At 32.1% G+C, this 23853-nt stretch overlaps 1 protein-coding gene across 4 annotated transcripts in view; it reads right to left on the bottom strand.

Moving 5' to 3' along the window:
- Positions 1-23853, bottom strand: part of LOC131843684 (PDZ and LIM domain protein Zasp) — a 44572-nt gene that overhangs the window by 16021 nt on the left and 4698 nt on the right. For all 4 annotated transcript variants that reach the window (XM_059192372.1, XM_059192373.1, XM_059192374.1 and 1 more), the window contains exons 2-3: positions 10806-10910; positions 284-435 (exon numbers count right to left, since the gene is read on the bottom strand). In XM_059192372.1, the coding sequence (XP_059048355.1) occupies positions 284-435; positions 10806-10910 (257 nt within the window). The remainder of the gene's footprint in view (positions 1-283; positions 436-10805; positions 10911-23853) is intronic.

The following is a 23853-nucleotide window of genomic DNA, read 5'->3' as shown; positions in this document are numbered from 1 at the left end:
ATAGTGAGATAAGGCAGGATATTAGACTTGTCATCTAAGTCCCCCGGAAAGGGTAGTACCATGGGCATCACATGATAACATATGCGGTAACCGTCGCCTGTAGGTTCATGTACACATATAGGTGACTGTTAACCGTTACCATCGAGTGGGCCGTCAGTTTGTTTGCTATTCCAATTGCAGCGTTTATAGAAAGGTAAATTCAGAAATAAATTCAAATAAATTCGGTACACTTAACTTATAATGGGGCTGACACTCACTGCTAATCAGAAAGAATGCAAGTTACCGTTGTACAGTTAGCTCGAGGATGGTTCCAGCAGCACGGATGGTGTCCTGTGCTTCTTGGTGACGTAGTGTGTACACTTCTGTATTGTTTACTCGAATCAGCGCGTCGCCAGCTTGAAGACCAGCACGCTCTGCAGCACTGCCGCCATTGACCTGATGACAATAAAACAAGCGAATTCAATGTTGTTTTCTTTGTTTCTTCCTTTTGATCTTTTTACTTTAGTATTTTTACACTGATAAAATAAACAATACGGCGGCTGGTGAAATGAGGTTACTGTAGCCTATAGACGTATGTATGTCTATATGGCACTTTGGATATCATAAAGTAAATTTGTCATGCTCGTGGTAGGTATCTTTATGTATTGCTATTCATGAGTATTAAGGTGTACTTGTACCCCGTGCATATGTACCTAATATACAATTTTCAATAGACAGACCTATCTACCAATTTAAAATCAGAAATATTAAAAATAAGTTGAAGTTGTAAAAGAATCTACATGAGTTGGATTAGAATTTGTTTTCTTCTAGAACATTATTTATTAATAAACGAACTGTTTTATTATTATATGTACGAACAGTTGATTATATACTTTACATTTAATAAATAGTTATATAACTGTTAGAGGAAACACATTAAGATTTTACTAGCTAACACTTTAAAATATCATCAAATATTACCTACCCATGTCTTTAAACTGACAAATTAATTAAGCGACCCTAATTAGTAGCTATTACTGATTTGGCATAATTCATATATCTAAATACTTGTTGTTAAAATAGGTTAAACGATGCATGAAAGCAAGCACTCGTACTATGTATACGAGTAGGTAAACGTACGTAGGTACGTATATGTATATGTATGTAGGTACGAGTATATTAGTCAACGACACATGAAACTTATGTAAGGAAATATAAATACTTTATAGATGCTACATCGCTTTATATACTTATACGCATCATGTAGGTACATATTTTGTTTATATTATTAAAATATAATTATGTATTGCGTTGTGGGTGCATAAATATCGGCATCCAGTTTTTGCGACGACGCTGATCTCACGATGACGTCACCCCGACAAATTCCTTCCGTTCGACCTCTAACTATCCCGTGTGTGCCTGATTTTAAATCTGAAGATATACAGTATATGAGATAGGTATCTTTATACCTACTACCGGCAATCGCAATAGCATGGTCCTCTAAGAGAGCACCGAACAGCTTTACTTAATAATCCTAATATATTATGTGATTATGCTTTTTACTTACACCTTTCTATATTTAAATTCGGATTAGTTACAATATTTTAAGCAGATGTGGTGTATATTATATCCCATCAAAAACATAAATGTGAAATGATAGCCGAGTTTAATATTATGATATATGCCTTGATTGTTGACTTCTACGACAAAAGAGATGAGATCTAAATGGGTGCCAAGTTCAATGGTCTGTCCTGAAATGTATTTATAACAATATAAAATATCATTTCTCTTATAACTTAGGATAATATACTGTAGCCTAAGGTCTAACTTGGCCAGTTCTCATATACCAATTATTACTTTCGATTGCTAGTTACTACTAATATTAAAATAGGAACCGACAAGTAACATGTTTAGAACTTGCGAAGGCTACAGTATATTTCGTATATGAAAACTAGCCAAGTTAGACCTTAGGCTACAGTATATTATCCTAAGTTATAAGATGAAATGATATTTTATATTGTTATAAATACATTTCAGGACAGACCATTGAACTTGGCACCCATTTAGATCTCATCTCTTTTGTCGTAGAAGTCAACAATCAAGGCATATATCATAATATTAAACTCGGCTATCATTTCACATTTATGTTTTTGATGGGATATCATTACTTTTTGTACATAAATTATACGAGGTACTTATTTATAACTAAATTAATACCAAATTATTTTTGATAAATTACTGTATTTTCGTATATTTACGGGGTATAATTGTCTTATTTTTGTGTTATTTTCTATATTTTCTTGTAACTTTTAAATGTTCAAGTGCAATGCCAATTCAGTATCAGGAATTTTTGGGCAAATCGGGGCGGTATAACGTCCACAGATGGTTGTACTCTACAATAGAGCTCTCGTGACTTGGATCTAAATTGTTAAGACGTACTCCATCTAAGGTTTTAACTCTGGAGAGTCCACCTGCCCTTTATTAAATATAGAGGAGCCTATATTGAGAAGAGGACTGCCAAAACTAAGGCCTTGTGATTTGTGGATAGTAATAGCATATGTTAAGCAAATACGGAATTGTTCTCTATCAACATATACATTATTTAATATCTGAAACTTCGTATTGACACGTTATAGTTCGTAAAGACGATTATGTAACAAATTGACTGTTATCTATTGAATTCTCAAGAAAACAATTTGTTACCAATGAGTTCTCATTCTCGAGTTAACTATACATTCCTACTTATAACTATACTAAAATTGTTATTAATTTTTGGTTTAAACTATTGTCTATACCATACGTATTTACTAAAATAATGTAATAATAATATAATCACAAATATATAAGTATAATTTAAGAAAGCTATAAATTTCGTAGCATAAATCGCAACCTTATAGGTTAGATATCGAGAAACAAAACATTGAGACATATGAGGGCGGCTGCCATTCGCTCGGACAGGTTCGCGTCAACGTTTTATCGCACCGCTCCCACACGGCGCCGCCGCGGCGCCCTATACCGAAATGCCTATTATTTAATAATTATTTATAATAATAATGATTTTACACTATCGATGTGCGCTAAATATTGAAACAATAATTAATACCAAATCTCAGTTAATAACATAATAAATACGAAATTCGACTATACTCCTAGTTATAAGTACGAGTATATTTTAGACAGAATCTAAATTATAGCAACTAGTGTTTACCGCTCAATGCAATATTTGAAGTTTGCTAGTTATCGACACTGATGTGAAGGGGTCAACGTAAATTGGTAATGATCGACGTTTTCATACAATATTACTTTCCGTCCAGTACAAGATGAGATTTTTCGCCAGGGATCAATGTCAATTGGTGGCTATCGACGTTTTCATAGAATTTTAGTATTCGTCCAGTATAAGTTGAAATAGAATCAATTAAAGTGAAAAATTGTAGTAAAATGATAACAATTTACCAGTTTCAGATTTTTTCCTTTATATTCACCTAATTACCTATCTGCATACCAAATTTGAACTTCCTAGGTCATCTGGAAGTGGGTTATAATTTTGATCTATAGTTGATCAGTGATAAAAATGACGATTTTTGGACATTAATATCTAAATAACCGTTTGAGATATGTTTATGAAATTTGGAACACATATTTATCTCGCAAGTCTCAATATATGAACCAAATTTGACAGGTTTGTGTGAAAGAGTTTTTGAGTTATGAGGGGGTCAAAAGTGGCTCCAAATGGTTCGTGTAAATATACACACGGTGCTGCAAGCCAGTTACTTGAAACTCGGCTTGACACGCTGCCGCGTGTCTAGATACTAAATATACGAACACGCTCTACAGCTGTCGTCAATAATACAATATTAAAATTCTTTTACTTACACATACTCTCACCACTGTTATTCCTGATGGGGTAGCCAAGGGTCGATGATACTCGACACTTGATTTTTATTACACTTGAATCGAACTTGTATTGGGGTGAGACTGCCGTCTGTATGCTTAATTTTTGCTTTTCATTCCCGGAGTGTCTATCAAAAATATAAATTGACACCCAAATTTTTTATGGTATTGGCCAGACTTGATGGGTTTTTTTTTCCCTTTTATTTGTTTTACAGTTTTTTTTTCTTTTTTTTATTATACGTACTATTTAGATTTATTTTAATTCTTAGGCTCCCACTGCGATTTGATATAGGGGAAGTTTTTAATAGAAGTTTTCCCTGTAGGGTATTATATTATACATATTTTCATAATTACACATATATTATGCATAAAATATTATATTAAAGTATATAATAGATTAATATTTAAATATAAAATTTAATCATAAAAAGTTTTCGCATGTATGTAGTGTGAACCTCTTGAGTGTAGTGATCTAGGCAACGATGCTCTCATGAGAGAAGGTAGTAATAAAAATCTAAATATAGTTAAATAACAACAAAACTGGCCATGTGCTTGAGTGTATGTAAGTCTGTATTCAGACAGCCTTCTTCCGATCGCCTTCCGACAGCGACCTCCACTGTCTGCCACAATTACAAAGAACCTACAGTTTTATGACAGAAGTACATTTAAGTTTCTAACAATAAGAGATAATTTTATTATTAGATATATTTTGGTAACTTTACAAACTGAAATAATGCAAATAAAGTGAATATTTGAAAAAATAAGTCGCAATTAATAATATTATTGATATCATGGGCGTAGGTATAGATTACGTTCAATCTATATTTCGCCACAGTACCTATGTAATAGATCATATCAAAGGTATGTATTATGAGGACGGACATAGACTATCTTCTATCTAAAAAAAGCAGAGGAAGTCGCGAGAAACAGCTAGCAATATAAATGCAAAAGAATGCCTGTCTGTTTACCTTACGATTAACCAGCTGAAGAAATCTTAATTAAATTTGAGACAAGGATAGATTATAAGTATCAAGAGTAGTAAACATAGGATATCTTCATGGAAATGCAGACGAAGTCGCAAACTTCTGTGTGTGTGTACTACAATAATTAAGTAAAATATAGGTAATTCTGAAATTGAGAAGAAAATTCAAAAACAAATATCAGCTAGTTTTATTTTAATACAAAACAATGTACTAGTCTGTTGCTTGTTCATTCGTTGTTATTCTATGACATGCCCTCTGTAGTGTGGCGCCGCATGCGCATACCATATAAGGTATCAGAATTACAAAAACCAGAAATGAATGCAGCCCTCGCTGAGTCGTACTTCTTGCCGAGGCCGGAACTTTAAAAACTGATTCCAAAACAGACACAGTATAGGTACATTACATAGTAGGTTACGAGTGGAAACAGAGAAGTTGTATATATAGATATATATTTAATAATAGATAAATAAAACTGTCTAAAACGCCACATTTGTCAGAGTAAGTGTTATGAATTAAATACATTCTTTTTTTTATTACTTGCAATAATACACATAAATTGTCCGCTCTTACATCTGTGGAAAATTAATAAAGATGTTTAGCTATTTAGTACTTGGATGTTGGCCATCTATCGTATTTAAACTGCTGGTCGGTTTGATATGAAATTCAATAGGTCGGTTTGGAAAAAATTGCTTTTCAGCAATAAGGCCGCCCATTGTTGCCTCTTCCCTTTGAGAATGTTGTATGTTTGTACATATTTATATATTAATAATGCATATAAATGTTTGTTTGTATTCTATGAATAATAAAGAATTTTCATTTCATTTCATTGTCATTAATACAGCTAAATCAGAATGCATAGGATACTTTTATAATGTTGTAGTGAAATTTGTGAAATATTGTTAGCTTTGAATAAGATTACACTATACACATAGGTAGTATAATGACATACGCATTAAAAAAAACTTAAATATGTTATTCTGCTAAAATGATATCAATTGAATTCTGTAAGTGATTAGGTATACAAATTAATTGAGGCCATTGCAGTGACGGTAGGTATCTTTTACATAATACAGTAGTATACAGGACTGATACTTTTAATAATGTTTTTTAAATCGACGTTAGCCGTTTAATTAACATTAGTTTTTATTTATACATACAAATCATGAAATGGTGACTAGATGAAACTTATCGAAGTCTATTTGTCTCTTTATCTATTAACGCGTTAAGTTCTCCTGTAAAACTGACTGGAGCAATTGTAGGAGGACACATTACATGCGTACGAAGTCGTCTCTATTTCAATCACAATATTTGAAACATCAACCAATAGAAATATTATAATAGCGAACACATTAATAATTAGGTACCTATCTAACATTTTTTAATTTGTACCTTAGTCTATCTTAAATAAAACATACACTTGGGCAGGTATCTATTGTAATATAAATCATCGGAAACCTCCCAACGACGCTAAATTAATTAGAAAATACCAACGGCGATAATCCACAAAAGGTGTTGCTGTCGCGTTCAAAGTTCTAATTTCAAAACAAATCCCAGCAAGTACGTGACTCAGATTATGTTCTAAACGATACAATCGAGCTGTACAGCAGCGGTCACTTGCGTAATAGAAATTAGAACAACCACCAGTAACCCGTTTCTCTAAAGTATCGGTTTCAATAATAGCGAAACTGGTACTTGTACGGGATATAAGTCTCATTTTCATACGTGATCCACAAATTTTTAAATAAGAACATATATCAATGACAATGTTTTTATTTTTTACAAGCTTTTAGTTAACTTGCTACTAAGGCAACACAATGACATGCTAAAAACGTCACGATCAAATCATAAATTCGAAATTTTAAATATCTTCCTAGTTCCAGTTGTCCTAAAGTTTGGAATACGTACCTACCTAATATCTAATTAGACAAGTTACGTTAGTCTCGACTGGAGCTAGAGCTGCTCATCATAGATACGATAACAAGGAAACCATAACCATGTCAAATTTAAAGTCAATGAGTTCGACTTGCGTAGGTTGCTACTTGTTAAATATTACTCTTTTGTATGGGATTAAAAAAAAATAACAATATAAAAAAAATATTTTTTATACAATAATAATAACAAAAAGTAAGAACGTACCTTCATGTAAAGCGAACGGAGAATCCATTTTTCTCAGTCTAAAATATATTCTGATGTCATGCAACCAGCTAGCTATTTTTATATGCATTGTATTTTAGCTCTATTTCACATAAGGATATACCTACTCCGAGAATCTACGAAAAGTATCATCGCATTTCAAGTCATAACACGAAACAATAATACTCTTGATCCTTAATAAGGAAAACTGATGGTGATAACATTTTATGAGTTTTTGTTTCATTTACATATGCGCTGTAGTAATGACTACGTGTACAAGTATTTAAAACATTATGAAAATACAGCAAGTTCCAGATGAATAAAGCACATTTTTTATTAATATCGTTAAATGCCGATCTAAAGGGAGTGAAAGTATATAGGGAAAGTAAGGCTGGTCTTCCAGGAATGCAGTTGAAACCGGTTCTAATTAGATACTTATAGTAACATCCTCTAAAATTGGAATTCCAAACAAGCTGACGGTGCACCTAATGTCCCTTTCCTTTGCTTCCTAATGACCTAACCCAGAAATTATTTTCGTTGGCAGAGGAGTTATCGTTACGAGATAGATTGGATAAAAACATTCATACAAATTGTTGCATTTGGTCCTCCAAAACTCCTATTTCGGTATACAGGTCTACATACATATATATATTTCTCTGTTAGATACAATATGAAGAATCTCTACTATCTCATTCATTTACCGTTATTATTAGTTGGTAATCTTCTTAATTCACAGTCATGGAACTGAGTCAAATCAGATGAATTGTGGTTTCCTACTACTATAATACTTTTACTAATAATAGGTAAGTATTAAAAAATAGTTGTTCAAACAAATAAAATAGACCGACCGATGGCGTCCTGAAAAGGTATTTTATAATAGTATACTAACATGAAAACTTGAAAACCCTTTTCAGGACATCGCGATTGGGTGAACAACAGTATCATTGCATCCTGGACACTGTTATATTATTGAATATTGTAAAATTTTATTCATAGTGCAGATATTGATGTACCTTCCGTTTATAATCCTGGGCGATGCACTCGAATGATAATAATTATCGATGTATATGTATATCGAACTAGTAATTGTATGACAACAATTCACATCCTAAATAAAAAAAGGTTCATTGGTCTCTAATCACGAGCAGATATGATTGATTATGTGTATTAAAAGAACGACAGATAAATAATGACATGATATTGTTAATAAAAATTCAATTTTCAGATAAATAATTAAAAATAAAACACTTGAATTCAAATTCCAATAATTGATATTTAATTGATACTCTATACATGCTATTCTGGTTTATGTTAGCATTTATTTATAATAGTTTATTTCACAGGTACATACCTAATCATTTATTTATAGTAACTAAACAAAACTTAAATTATTAATATACGATTGTACCTACGATTTTTTCTGTTAACATCTTTCTTAATGGATTTTACTTCTGTGTGTGTGTATAGGAAGCAATCATTAGCGGTTGTCATTATCTAGTATTCGTTTTAACATCAGGATAAAATATAGGTAATTCTGAAATTGAGAAGAAAATTTCTCTAAAATTGATAGCTAATGGAAATCTATTAACTACTTGCCACGAAAATAAAATTGAGTAACGAAATAAACGACTACAATAATTAAGTGTCACAAAAACATATTATACATATGTAACTGCATTCTTAAAATAACAGCTAGAGAAAAACACGTTTAACCACAGCCCACTAATCTTAATAAATCCGGGACTCAACAGTTCAGTGAACTAACAAAAATGATGTAGTTTCGGGTCTAACTACATAGTCCAATTACTGATTACAAGTAACTCATCCACAATAATACGAAAGTACCGTTCACATTGAAGATATTATGGGTCATCAACATATTCAATAGCATTGATATTTTTTAACGTCACTTTCGATGTGTAAACGGGCAATTAGCTTACTGTACCCGCAGCTTTGAATTCGCTTATCTTATTTGTATTTTAAATTTATTCTCGCTGGGTTACATTTAATAGATACCTATAGTTAGCTAGTTATCTGTACATCTCGGTAATAGTATACGAATGTCATTATTTTAAGTGAAGCCTCTATATAGTAGTTAGTTGTAAAAGGTATACAAAACTGAAAGGCAGATAGAATTCTCATAAAACCAAACCGTTTTTAACAAGTACTGCAAATCTGAAAATATATTTTAAACTTTTCATAGGTATTAAATAAATCATATCACAGCGTTGTTTTACAAAAGGTATCTTTCCATTTTCAGTTTTCTTTGGGAAAATTCTTCAGTTTCATACATTATTCTGTTATTATTATTTTTTTAGTTCATATTTGATAACTAACGCATATCTAAAAAAAAGAAGCAAAAATATTTTGTTTGTTATTGAAATTGTGAAGGTCATAACCATAAAATTTCAATGTAGAGAGTGACTCAACCAGTTAACAGAAATAATAAATATGAGTTATTTGTCTTCTTTAAAAACATGAAATTTAAACTGTCGGCTCGAAAATATGCGAAAACTCAAACAGCCACTCACTGCCCCGAACAAAGCGGATCTTGTACTACCTACTGGGTGCTATACAACTAACAAACGTAAGTACTTAAAAGATTTATTTAAAATAATTATATTTTAAATAAATCTTTTATTCTCTTTACAACTAGCTGTGACTACGGATTCACCCACGTTATATTTCAATATATACATTACAATAAAAAAATATAGGCCATATGTTATTCTGTTCGGTAGGTTTGGCGTGAAAGAGTAACAAACATATACTCACTGACAAATTTTCTTGTTTATAATATTATTACGATTAAGATTTAAATAGAAAACACGCCAATACAAATAATCATGTAATATATTATGTATGCCTTTTACGAAATTTCAAAACTGCGTGCTACGAAAAATGAGATAGTATGTTAAACCGCGGTTATACCTATACTGCGGTTGTCTTGTCAAGCATTTAAAAAATGGTAAACTTTCCGTTGATGATCGGTACTGTTTTATTACAAGTAATATTCTCTTATCTGTGATTTCTAGTACGTAGTTGCTATTATATCTATGTCTAAATAGATATTAGTACAGAATAAATTTAATTATCCATATTTTATTATATAAGTTATTAATTATTATAAAAGTTTTATGTTTTTTTATTAATATACTATTAATAAAAAAACATAATACTTTTATATCATTCACATGTTTCGAGAATCAAAGCTGCAATATAATAGCTAGTCTACATAATGAGGCCATACAACCGTTAATGAATGTGAATATACACTATAGAATACCTATACCGGTAGGTAATAGAGTATTGGAGGTAAATATAAATTTTACCACAGGTAAACTTCGTACAAAGTCGATTGCGTCCCTCTAACTTTTTCAGGTGACAAGCAGCATCCTTTGTAGGCTGTGTTTCGGTTATAAGGTCAGATAATGGAAATCATAAAAGGAATCATCATCAGAAACGGAAGCATAACATTTTGTTATATCCCTCATTCATTGTCAATCCACCGGAATGGCAATGAATGAGGGGTATTAAACCACATAAGCGGTTGTAGCCACTTGTCATCAAGTGGGCCATCAGCATGTTTGCTATTACATAAAGAAAATCTAATCTGTATAGTGTATATAAGCTCTAACTATTAAATCAATTTTTAACAATAAGTAAACTGCTTGACGGTTAAAATAGGCCAAACAAAGGCACCGACGCAGACGACTTTGTACAAAATCTACCTCATTAAAGCACAGGGATGCATATTACATGCTTAGTAAACTATTAGATATATTTTTAAAATAGGTAAACTAAGGAAACGTGACTGACCTTTTGAACAACTAGAGGTGTGCCGAAGTCCTTCCCTCCCTGCAGCCGGAAGCCCAGAGGCTGCTGGTCTGATTTGTTGAGATGCACAGTGATTAACTGTGCCATCTGTCGACAATCGTATGCAACAATCAATAAAAAGTAACATCAATTAACTATATTTTATTACAAATATGAATAAAACATTGGTCATCATATTATTCCTATTTCCTAATAGTGTAAGGTCCTATCTCGTAAGTATTACCAAGCCGACTGTACATTGTCAATATGTAAGAATTTGTATTTTATTTTTTATGAATAGGGTATTACTGGAGAAAGAAATAAGGAGAGCAAAGTCAGGTCAGTTAGGTCATCGTAGCGATATAACCAGTTTACCACGATGATTTATTTCTACATTGCTCGATAGTGGCCATTACTATCAATCCCACTCTCTACATTTTATTATTATATATATATTATTTAGGTAAAATAGTCTTTGTATCTGTAGCCAAACTAACTTATTCTATTTCTCTTAAAATTAAAATAGTCAGGGTCAAACACCTACGCTAGTAAAGATGGTAAAACCCGTTTCGGTTCCCTAAAGAATGAAAGTGGAAAGTGGGTCCAAATAAAAGCACGATTAAGTATTGCGCCAGAGCATTAAGCCTGGCATTTGATCGACCCAATTGAAGATTTATTTTCTCTCGAGCTTGCCTCGTTGCGCTGACCGTAGGTACACCCGTATTCCACTCGGTGAGTAGTACTCAGACGTCGTGCCATCTACCTATTTTATCATAGATCAAGATCTAAGTGCGAATCGAAAGACATTAGTGAAAGGAGGCTGAGAGTAAAACTTTCGTTTATTTATACAAGGAATAAACAATAATCAAATTACTTATGGATTTTCATAGTCCCGATTCTATTTAGAGATAACATAAATTTGATCAGCTAAAAAATTCACAGATAATATCTTTTGATTTTAACAATAGGTACAATCTTTGCTCTTTCATGAGTAATCGGAAAATAACGGTACCGCCTACAGATTGTCCAGTCTCGAGTTCTCCATAAATTATAGATAGGTGTTAATTGAGCATTTATGTAGTTGTCGATTATTATCTATGCGTGTCTGTACTATTAAAATGTTACAGAATATAAATGTTATACAGTATATTTTTATCAATAATATAAATCATGTTTACTGCTGCTGAAGAGTCCTTGGACCTGAGCCGCTGGACGACACGACACATATTGAAATATATTTCACAATCCCAACGACATCATATATGTAATAATTATGAAAATAGTTACGTACATAAAAAAAATAACTGAGATTTTTTTTTTACTCTCAATAAGGATTGCATATAGAAATTCTGCCGGGATACTCCCATTTTCGATTTTACAATAATAGTGTCGCTTCAAGGATAATTAGTTCGTCGTGATGTGTTTTTTAGTGAACGAAATTTTCACACTATACCTACCTACAAGGAATATCTAAATATTGTTTCCTCGTATATATTTAGTAGCTCTACTACTAATAAATATATATATATGTAAATTGCATTAAAAAAAGGAAACATTTAGAGTTCGTACATAAAACATAACAGGATAAGTAATAAAATTAACCAAAGTGACACTTAGTAACAAAAAAATAGATATAAAACGTTTTCCCACAACTATTATGTGTAGAATAGAAAATAGATATAGGTTTACTTTAAATCGTAATACAGTATCTGCGTCATGAGTACCGCAAACCATAGCATCAATCAAGAGGTCACGGCACTCTTCAGCTGACACTATACTACATCAATTCAATTCAAAACAAAATGTCCAGTAACGAACGTAATGAATAGTTTCAATATTTTGTCAAGAATCCGTTTGTTCCTTTTGTTCAAGTAATAACCACATTAGGTAATGAGGTATTGGTAGGTAACAATTACAAGTTACAACAAATTTGTCTCCATAACCCATAAATTAATCTGTTAGGTATAGAAAATAATGCTGATGTTCTTGCTTGTGCTTGCATACATATTTTGATCTACCTGACCTTGACTAAATTTAAATTTGGAACTGTATGAAGATAGTAGCAATAAAAAATGCACGTAAACATATGTAACGTTCATGAGCATAATAATCATACGAGTTTAAATTCATAAGTAGTAATACTTGTATTAAATAGATACTTTTTATACCCATATTGCTTGCTTGATTATCTGGCGAAATCTGGTAAACTTTAGCTTATAATGTAACTATAGTGATAAATATTATACACTATATTATTTATAATATATATAATAGTTGCCGCCTATAAGATCTTTTAGGCTACACAATGACAGAATAAAGGGTTTTTTTATGGTTGACTATGGAATAGTTCATCCGGCTGAGTTGACGGTATACGCTGACGGGGAACTAGTAATGGATAATTATTAATTAGTACATCGGGTGAGTCAGCCTATCGTGCTGAATTCACCAGGAATTATAATAATAAAGGACATTTATTCAGCAGTCACTGTGCCCGAGACTTCATCCGCGTGGATATTAAGAAAAACATTATTATTTCTTTATTTGGGTCAAGCTTAAATAAAGATATAATAGTAAATTTTTTTACCCGAAATAGTCAAAGAAAAAGTTTCATCGTTCTAGCTTCAAAAATGACAAATTTCCATACAACTTTTCATCCCCTATTTCATTGTATAACTAAACATATTATATACATAACTAAATATATTACCCTTGAGGGGCAAGGGTAATATATTTAGTTTGATTGTCAACATTACAGAGTATAAAATAAAGTCGCTGTCTCTGTCTGTCCGTCCCTATGTATGCTTAAATCTTAACCGCGGAACGGATTTTGAAGCGGTTTTTTTAATAGATAGAGTGATTCAAGAGGAAGGTTTATTTGTTATATGTATAATACATGTACCTGTGCGAAGCCCAGGCGAGTAGCTAGTTTACTTATATTTGATCAACAGCATAAAAAATAAGTTTCAAGCTTCTAGCTTTAAAACTGTCGATACTTCCGTACAACCTTTCATCTCCCCTTTTTAATGCGAAAATGCGTTAGCATTAAAAGGTAACCTATGTCTTTTCTCTGGTTCTGGACTATCTATATACCAAATTTCATTTAAATTGTTTTAGTAGTTTTGACGTGTGAGCGAGACTGACAGACAGACAGAGCTACTTTCTATTCCTTTATAATATTAATAAGGAAGTAATGATTACATCGGTAGGGTTTACAATAAATTTTTGTAGTATCGTAATTAGTCACGAAGATTTTCAAAGGATATCGCGTGGAGGTCCACGTACTGCATAATATTGGTAGCAACGGAGACATTAGTCCGTATAACGTGGTATTACTACAGATGCTAGTTTAAAATCACCCTAGTTTGGAACTTTAGACTCATTGTGATTTATCTCTATAATTGCTTAACTAATATGCTTACACATAATTAGGGTTTCGTTGTTAAATTAAATCATTAGATAAATTAATGTTATACCTACATATAAGAATTCTTTTCAAGAGAAAAAAATAATTTTATATAATATTCTATAAATGAATATAATTGTTATTTCGAAAAATATATCTAAGTCTTTTATAGCGTGTGTGAATCTGTATATCATCATCATTACATAGTATAAAACAAAGTAGCTGTCGCTGTCTGTCCTTATGTATGCTTAAATCTTTAAAACTACGCAACGGATTTTGAAGCGGTTTTTTAAATAGATATAGTGACTCTGAAGGAAGGTTTAAATATATAATACATGTACACCCGGGCGAAGCCGGGGCGAGTAGCTAGTAAATAAATAAAGCAAAAAATTACGAATACATACACGTACATATATATACCAAACTTAATATTGTTCCCCACATTGACCCATGTCTGGAATTCATAAAACCATCATAACGCCTTTGTTCGAGATTAAAACTCATTTACATACCTACGCCTTATCTTAAGAATGTTACACACTAAAAGTATTAAGTAGTTACTTATGTAGTTTCGTTAAGACAATAATCAGATAGTGCGCAGTTGTGTTATTAGTTGCTAGTTCTTGAAGATTCACTGGCCTGGACTACTAGAGAACTAAATAAATAGCTCAGAGCAAAGCATATCAGCCTCTCTAATTACAGTATATTATTATTATTTGATTTATAAAAAAAGCAGACAAACTCACGAAGAAAATTTAGTTACCAATTAACGTACCTACTTAATTTACTAACTGATAACATCACAACGCACCAAGTCTTGTCACCAATGTAACGTTCATAAGCAATACAACATAAATAAAGGACCCACCCATTAGATTGCGTAGTCGACGTTGAGAGTGACCTCGTAGCAACTACCAATGTCCAACGAAAATAATAGTAAAAAAAAGTATAGTAAACACGATGAGTCGGCTAGCCCTCTGTCAGGTCTATCTAAAATCAGTATCGTATTTTACAATCGATGAATCAATGTTGAACAATAGTTTTTAACGACGATGCGATGCATTACTCAACTCAACATACGATTTCTTCGAGGTGATAGTTCCTTGAAACGACACCTAAATACGTATCTATTATGTAAATGTGTGTAGTGTTTCTTCAAATAACCATTCGATTTCATCGTCATAAGTTAGTCATATGTTAATCGATGACGTCACTCATGACTAACCACAATAAACTGCGGTCCACTGCCGGTCTTGGGCCTTCTCGGCATTTAGGCGAGATTGAAATTCCTTTGTATGATGATCGGGTCATATCACTCGTAAGATCAAAATTGGAACACAATTTCTTAAGCAAATGTAAGGAATATTCAATAAAAAATGAACCAACATTGAGTATTAATTGTAAATTACTTGTATACACTATACAAATAATTTACAATTAAATTCCTTGATCGTTATATAAATTAGTTTGCTAGCCTAAAATACATTTAAATTAAGCCTAAAAGCTAGTATCACTGTGAGAATAGAGAAAGTAAACCTCTTAAGAGCTAATTAATCATTTTTGTTGTCTCACCAATATCTAGAACCAGTTTTTAAAACATTTGATATATTGGCAATTAGTGGTCGAGTAATGCTTGAATGAACTATTTGTATACAAAATAATTTATTAATGACAACGACTTTATTCTTAATTTAAATTATCAGATATACCGTTACTGATACTGATTGATAATAGTGGAATAAAAATGCCTACAGCTATATAATTTTTGTATTTTTTTTATTAAATCAGAGATATAAATAAATGATAGTATGTTTCATGTTTACGTATTTGAAGGTCTACATTGAGGAATCAAGAGCAATCAGCAAGTACTCTAAGTCGCTTTTATAGTACAAGTATATAATATTATATTATCTGTGGTACAAGTAAATACCCGCAAAACCCAAAAGTTAGCCAGGTTAGCTAGTAAGCTAGCTAGGTAGGAAAAGTACTTAATATTATTGTTTTCTACCACCATATCTACCAAGTTCAAATTGAACGAATGACAACTAGGCTTGTAGGATAGCGGATAGATATCTGTTAATGGGGCATGCGTGGGATCATCTCACAATACAAATGGTACATATTATTACCGTTAACAATTCCGCAAATGCTCACGAAAGAATCTGTACCAAATTGAAGTGTAAACTTAGTGTAGCTCAACGAGCTGTAGACACTTTTTTCATTATAATGTCAAAACACTTACGGTTTCCCAAAAAAAGTCGCGTAACATCGTACGTAAAGGAAACTCGTTTACGCCTGCAACTTCATCTGCATATTCGACGTGTAAGCATATTAACTGACTGGAAAAATAGATAACATCATCTCAAATAATATACCTATTTTAAATAAATGATGCTTATGATGATTTAAATTAAACCAATAAACACAAAAAAATTACACTAACTTTTACGCTACCTACGATTTTTCATGCATGACTGGGTTATCTGGAACAGGGGATAAATATAGCTATATATTCTAATGATGTTGGTCACAGCTGGCTTTTACAACTTCAACAAACGAAAAAGAAGGCGAGTGCAGGGGGACAAATCCACGGAAAGACTTACGGAGAGTCATGGAGACAGGATACGACTTCAGTCTGAGTACCGCTATGGATTCGAACTTCTGACAGGAGATCAATCAGAGGAGAAATATAGGTTATTTTGTAAATGAGACAGAATAATTTATATTATAACATTCGGAAATCTTGGAATGTATCTACCTAATTGTTTTTGAGGAATCTTTTATTATGCAAATACTATTAATTTCTTACGGAGGTGATGTCATTGGCAATGGTGTAACTATATGTAAAATACATGCATATACAGTATAAAGTAGAGTATTTGTACAGTTGCGGCCTTCTGGGGTCGCACTGTCGTCGATCTTAAAGTAATTCTATAATCTTCTTCGTAGACACTTGATATTATTATCGTCATCAGTAAATATAACAGTATTTTAATAAGACCTGACTTCGGTTCCTGTTCTACATTTGATGCTTTTACCGAAATAATCGATTGTCGATCACAGATTAATATATAGTGGCTATAATTACCTATATATATATCTATGTATAGGTACTAATTAATATTATAAATCTTAAATTTATTTATTAACTAGAAAGTCCGAATGTACTGGTTAAGTGTAAAGTTAAGGTGGTAAGCAAACGATCTTGTGTGGTTCAGCTCATATCCTTATAATTATAATCCTAGATAGGGTAGTCAGCATTGTTATTGTCTGTCGACGTTCTAGTGAATGCAACACTAACATAATGTAGGTAACGATAACATATCTAAATATATGAGTATATGTATTATGTATAAATATTTTGTGCAATTGTATATACCTACATTTATCAGTCTTTGTTACAACGCGTTATTGATACACGTTAATATCAATAGGTATACGGGTTTACAGTCCGTCTTTTGTTACTGTACACTTTACGTGGTCATTAATTGTAAAATATAGTTTCATTTAAAAAGATTCTTCGTCCACATTTCGAAAGATAACACGCCCGATATCAGAGAATTTATCAATATAGATAAATTATTGATTTACACGTAATACCTATTAGTTAGAAACTAGAATAACTGTATGTGACCAACAGTTAAGCCAAGATAAGCACATATATTGAATTGAAGAGGATTTTTAAATATATATCCTCCGTTAACTACGTTGGCTAATATATTTACACTAGCGATCCACCTCAACTTCGCAAAGGTATACAGCATATGTAACGGAGTTCGTATAGTCATATAACTATGTAATATCACAGATAACATAATATTATTTTATTTGTGGTATCTTACAAATGAAAAGCATGTATTATTTAAATTCTAAAAATGATAGTGTGGTTTAGAAGTTGCGGTGGAGAATCAGACAGGCGAAAACACTATATTTGTATTTTTAAAACGTTATAAACTATGCATTTTCTATTATAGATATCAAACGAATCTACTTATTGCTGGCTTGCCCTGTAGCTATACATATGTAGTTTCTTTTGTTGTGGTTAATTTTTTTATTCCTTTGTATATGTAATTTTTGTTAATTGTAGATGAAGAAGCCACTGAATGACGAAATGTATTAAGAAAGGGTAACCTAAAGGGTAATCCGAAACTCAATAACATTAATGAAGCCATACACATACGACTTTCTTCATTCAATATATACCTACAATGTGGTCGAAATTTGCAAACCCATCTTGGAGCCTTTTGGAGCTGTTTTTCTTTCTTATACATAGTCAAGTAATCATTTCTATAAGTTAGCATAAAAAATTTCATACTTTGTTTGCCTACTACTTTTTCCAATTGTACCTAAAGATGTATTTAATTACCTATATATTGTTTTACTTAAACTGAGGTATTTATGAATTAAATCGTGTGATTATAAATCTTTTTTTTTATATACTAATGTTATAAAGACTTTTAAACCAAACATTTCCTATATTTGATAATAAAACCTACTAAAATATTTTCCATCTGTAGAAATCATCTTATAACTGAGTAAACCTACAATATATATACATCCTACAATCCGGGGCAGAACTTGAGTTTATAATATTAGTACCCCCATATGCCTATCGTTGCTAATAAATATTTATAAATGCAAGTTTGTTTATTTGTCACATTACAAGTAACACTATATACACACACATACCAATTGCTTGTCTCGCATCATATGTAACATACATATGATGCGAGACAAGCGGCTGCATGCCATAATCCAGTCCAGACTGTGCTGATGTTGCAACCTCTGGCGTCTGCATCGTGGCATTCGGCCTATCGGCGATATGGCGCCATCTAAATTGACCCGTTGTTCAATGTTCACCATAGTTATTATAACAAGCAATAGGTACTCATTCACCTGCCTGTCTTTCGAATCTAATACGATGTAGAGTACGAGATCATAGTAAATACAGATATAACATAGTTAAAAGTATATTTTACTAACGCAGTAATTTGGTTCTTATCCTGAATATTTTTTATGGTAAAAACTAGACGGAATCCAATGATAAATAAGTTTAAACAATGCTTCTTATCATTACATCGTTCAATACAATAAGAGTACGACTATCGTGTTGTGTGTCGCGATTTTTCGTTGGATAATGTAGTGAACAAACTGTTGGTATCTATCGACATCTAGATAGACAGAGGTAATAATTTTGTATAGAAAACAGTATCTTTATGACGATTATGATAGGTGTAAAAATACAAACTTACCTACACTGTGAATACAACTACATATTAAATATATGGGTAGCTAAATACATAAGTAGTATTTGTTGCCTTATTGCATACAGTGAACTGTATTTATTTAAACAAATTATTGAATTAAAATATATAGTTTTTATACAAAAGCGGAAGTAGGTGCACAGTACCAACTTACAAATTTTTACGTACAGGCATACCTACGATAGAAAGTATAAAAAATATTCTGACTAACAATGTCATACTAACTTTTACCACTGATTCTTAATAATTAGCAAATAAAATAATATCTACTTACCTTTTATTTATAATTGAAAACAAGCTAACAGACAATCTGACCATGCACTACGAAAATATTCGTCATATTTTAAAGATAGTTATTTATGACTGGACAGTAACAAATAAATAATCTTCAACCACTTATACAAAAATAACTGGATGCCTAGGTAGTTAGGAACTTTGTTGATGACGAACAGTTATTGTTAAACGTTATTTATTCAGTTTTTCCGTAGATTAAAAAGAATTTCACACAGCTCAGTAAATAATATTTGCAAGCCCACGTATTAACTAAGACATCCTTTTTCATTTATTATTTATCGTCGGCATAAGTTTTGCATTTAAACCACCCTTCGTAAACATATTGACCTTCCGCGTTTCGAAAGGTCGACAACCTGTCTTTTGTTTGATATTGTCTCATTCACGGCGGAAACCTTCGATTATATTGAATTTAATATTCAAGTTTCTCAGATGTTTTTGATTAATATTTTCCTAGTCTAACTACATTATATTTAGGTAACCTCGTGTTATTTCGGATAATGTAGTGTCGGAGAGACGTCGCGTGTGCTGGCGTAAACTTGGCACTTGACGGACTTTCTAACGACAGCGGCATTGCTCGTGACTCGCGTCGCGACTGTCATCCTCGGTCTGTGAAGATACTCCAAAATATAAATTGCTCTATCTAAATATTGGATAACACATTGAATAATTTTCTATGTCAATAACCCCCAAAATGCAATGTAAGAACCTTGGCGAACAAATATAAAGCCGTTGCGAAAGAGTTGGCTGGTCGCCATTGCGACGCTCGCTCGGACGCCGCGCGCGCTTTGCTGATAGCGTAAATTTTTAACAGGCTTCGATATTCGATATACAAATAAATTCAGATAAGATAGATATGACATATTCTGTACATATTAGAGTAAACACATCTTAAAGTTTACAACCGTCCAGAAGGAAACGCTAGAAAAAATATGCTTCATGTAGTTTCGAGTAAAGTATATGAAACTTCGTTATTATCTGATATAGTAATTATTTATTATAGAATAGTACTTTATTGTATTCGAATTGGTCAAAAAACAAAAACTTGCTCGACAAGTCTGAGCGACTTGTCTTGCCCAAAATAAAATTAAATATTATCTATATTATTGTTGTTGGGTTAATTTCCGTAATTACCGTCTCAGCTCTATAAATATTCAGACAATGTTCATATTAACGATTTTAAATACGATTTTAGATACAGTTAAAGAAACGCTTAACCCGATCAGATTTGTAAAATTATTTTCACATTCCCTACACTATTTACCGGTTTTTTTTACATGGGTCTCTTCGTTTCATTGTCTCTATATATCTACCGACTTCGCTATTCGTTCATTGCGACACAGTTGAATAATGTTCATTGACGCAGACGCAAGTTCAATGTAATAAGCGCAAGCGCAGCTAAAAATATTTTACGCGCTGAACACGTTTTATCAGAAGTAATATAGGACCTACTACTACTAGGATAGTACGTATATTATTAAAATAAATGTCGCTGAATACTTTAGCATGTCTTATATTGTATTCGTAGAGAATTCAAATATAACGCTGTGAAATATTATAAATAGATAAAATAATGGATAGAAAAAAGGGGAAAATCCAAAAGAATGTATGAACTGAAAAACAATCCCCCTATTGAGTTTCCAAAGGATGTTATTACATCGAAAAAGAGGTGTAACCTGGGCTCTGTACAATGTATATATGAAGTGTTACTTATATACAATACATATTGATAGAGCCGAAATTTGGCAAACCACCAATTAACATCAGTCTATCACCAACCAAGATTCCTTCGAAACTAAAACTTAATAGTATTGAAAATGTAAATAGTTATACCAGACGAACATAAAAATGGGTCATCGGGGTAGATAAACCTACATTTTATGATATATACACAGTACATACACAAGCATGTTAAATAGCACGCGAAATATATGTATGTGTGTATTTCACTTTGATTTATAGAATAAAGGTTTTTTTTATATTAAGCATAAGATCGTTTGAGTCAAAGAACATTAGTTATATGTTATGATTTTCTCATTTTTGGGTAGTATTTTATTTCTTACAGTTTTTGGAGCAAAGTGGATAGTATTATATAGGCATTTTCCCCGATTTCAAAGGAAAACATTTAAACAAGAATCAGACGAAATTTCGTCGTAATATATACGTCAGAAGTATCAAAATGGAAAAATCCAAGTTTTTTGGGTAATTTTGAATAGGTACTTATACTGCGGAGAACGGATGCGCTTGATCCGAGTATGTTGATATTGACATCTTTATGAATGGCATTTGAAATGAAACATTGAAGCGTGTCTTGGCAATTGTCTGTAAAAAGTTACTTTAATATAGGTACTTACAAAATAACATATACAAAATTAAGTCATTTCGATATGACAGTATTTATACCTTTGTACGGAATCTTTTTTCAAGAATACGCACTCTGACAAAACTTGTAATAGTATGTTGTCTGTCATCCATGCCTAAATATGGCTGATAAAGACCTAAAAGCGGAAATGTCTACTCAAAGTAACACTGTAATGGCCGATCTCTTTTATGACACGAAGAAGAAGTATATTTCAAGTTTGTTCTATTCGGATAAAATGAAATACTGTTGTTTGTTATGCTCTGAGGAGCATCCAGCTATTTCTTGACCTTGGTTGTAGCACGAAATTGAATTATGGACAAAACTCGATGAAACTTATCTCACAAATTTATTATTATTTACATATATATTATCTTATCTACACCATTACTAAGATGTAAATCAGAGGGCCTTTCCCTCTGATTTTTAGTACGGGGCATATTAGAAATATTCTATCTCAGGTTAATGTCTCTGGTGAGTTGACCACAATGGTCTGAATAATCTGTACTGGGGGGAAAGGGGATTGTTAGTAATGTGGAGTACTTACCCCATTGCTAGCAATGTACCATGTTAGGTTGACCTCCACGCGGTTCCCCCTGGAAACCATCGTGATAAATTCTTAGTGAGTTTATTACGATGGGCTGACTAACCTGACCTCATGCTCATCTTATCATCCTCCACTGGTGCCCCGCCAGCGTAATCCGTTAGCGCAGTTGGGTGCAACATTTCATTATCATATACAAAAAAAAAAATAATCTGTACTTACACCTCCAATGTGCTCTGTGCGCCGTCAGCGTACATCTACTAATAGTAGATGTACCCAGGCACCATAATATAATAATACATAATGGTTGAATATGCATCCATTAACATAATTGTAATTCATTTGTGTCGATGTAACCTCTACTTTGTACATTTATAGTGATTTATCATCAAGTGTGAATTTAAAGGTAAAACAAAGATGTTTTTGGTGTTGACTCAGATCAAATTAAAGAGTGTATGAGTTAGTAGGTACCTATTTAGTCATTCTCTACTAGAACTACAACTAGAGAATTATATTATTTTTGTACTGTGTGAAATTTATTCCAAATTTTTAATGTTATATAACTACAGGAGGTATCTGAGAAATACTTGACCTCATAGACATAATATGGAAGCTGACCAACGTAAAGTCTTTTTGCATTATCGTTATAAATAAATAATAGGCATTGTTACAATAATTTCAGAAGTAGATTTATACAATAATTGTAGGTGTACATTGTATTGACATCACAAAGTGATAGATAGTATCTATAATGTACAATTAATTATTTATTTATAACACACACTTGTATATGCAAATTTATTAAATCACAATACACACATGGAGGATCCATGTACGTATCATATCTTGTAATCATAGTTCACATTCGTAACGGAAATGAATTTAAGAAATTTATATCAGCTGTGATTGTCATGATTATGGTATTATATGGCACTGGCCATGTCAATAAAATAATCATTTTATAGAGTTACTTCCATTGAAATAACATCTCTTGAACCAGTTTCAGTATTACATGCAATTAATTTAGTAAGTAACTGGATGTATATGCTAAGAAATAATGCTAGAACACATACGGTAATAACATGATGACAAATGGGTAGATTATATCCACCCACATAATATTGTTTATGTGCACATCTGTCTACGTGCAATGCATGCGTATTGCGCACATGTCAGTTTGCTTATCAGTT

Source organism: Achroia grisella, unplaced genomic scaffold, assembly GCF_030625045.1.
Source record: "Achroia grisella isolate CSIRO2021 unplaced genomic scaffold, CSIRO_AGI_Agris_v1 utg327, whole genome shotgun sequence".
NCBI classification, from domain to species: domain Eukaryota; kingdom Metazoa; phylum Arthropoda; class Insecta; order Lepidoptera; family Pyralidae; genus Achroia; species Achroia grisella.
This window is presented reverse-complemented; position numbering and strand designations above follow the sequence as displayed.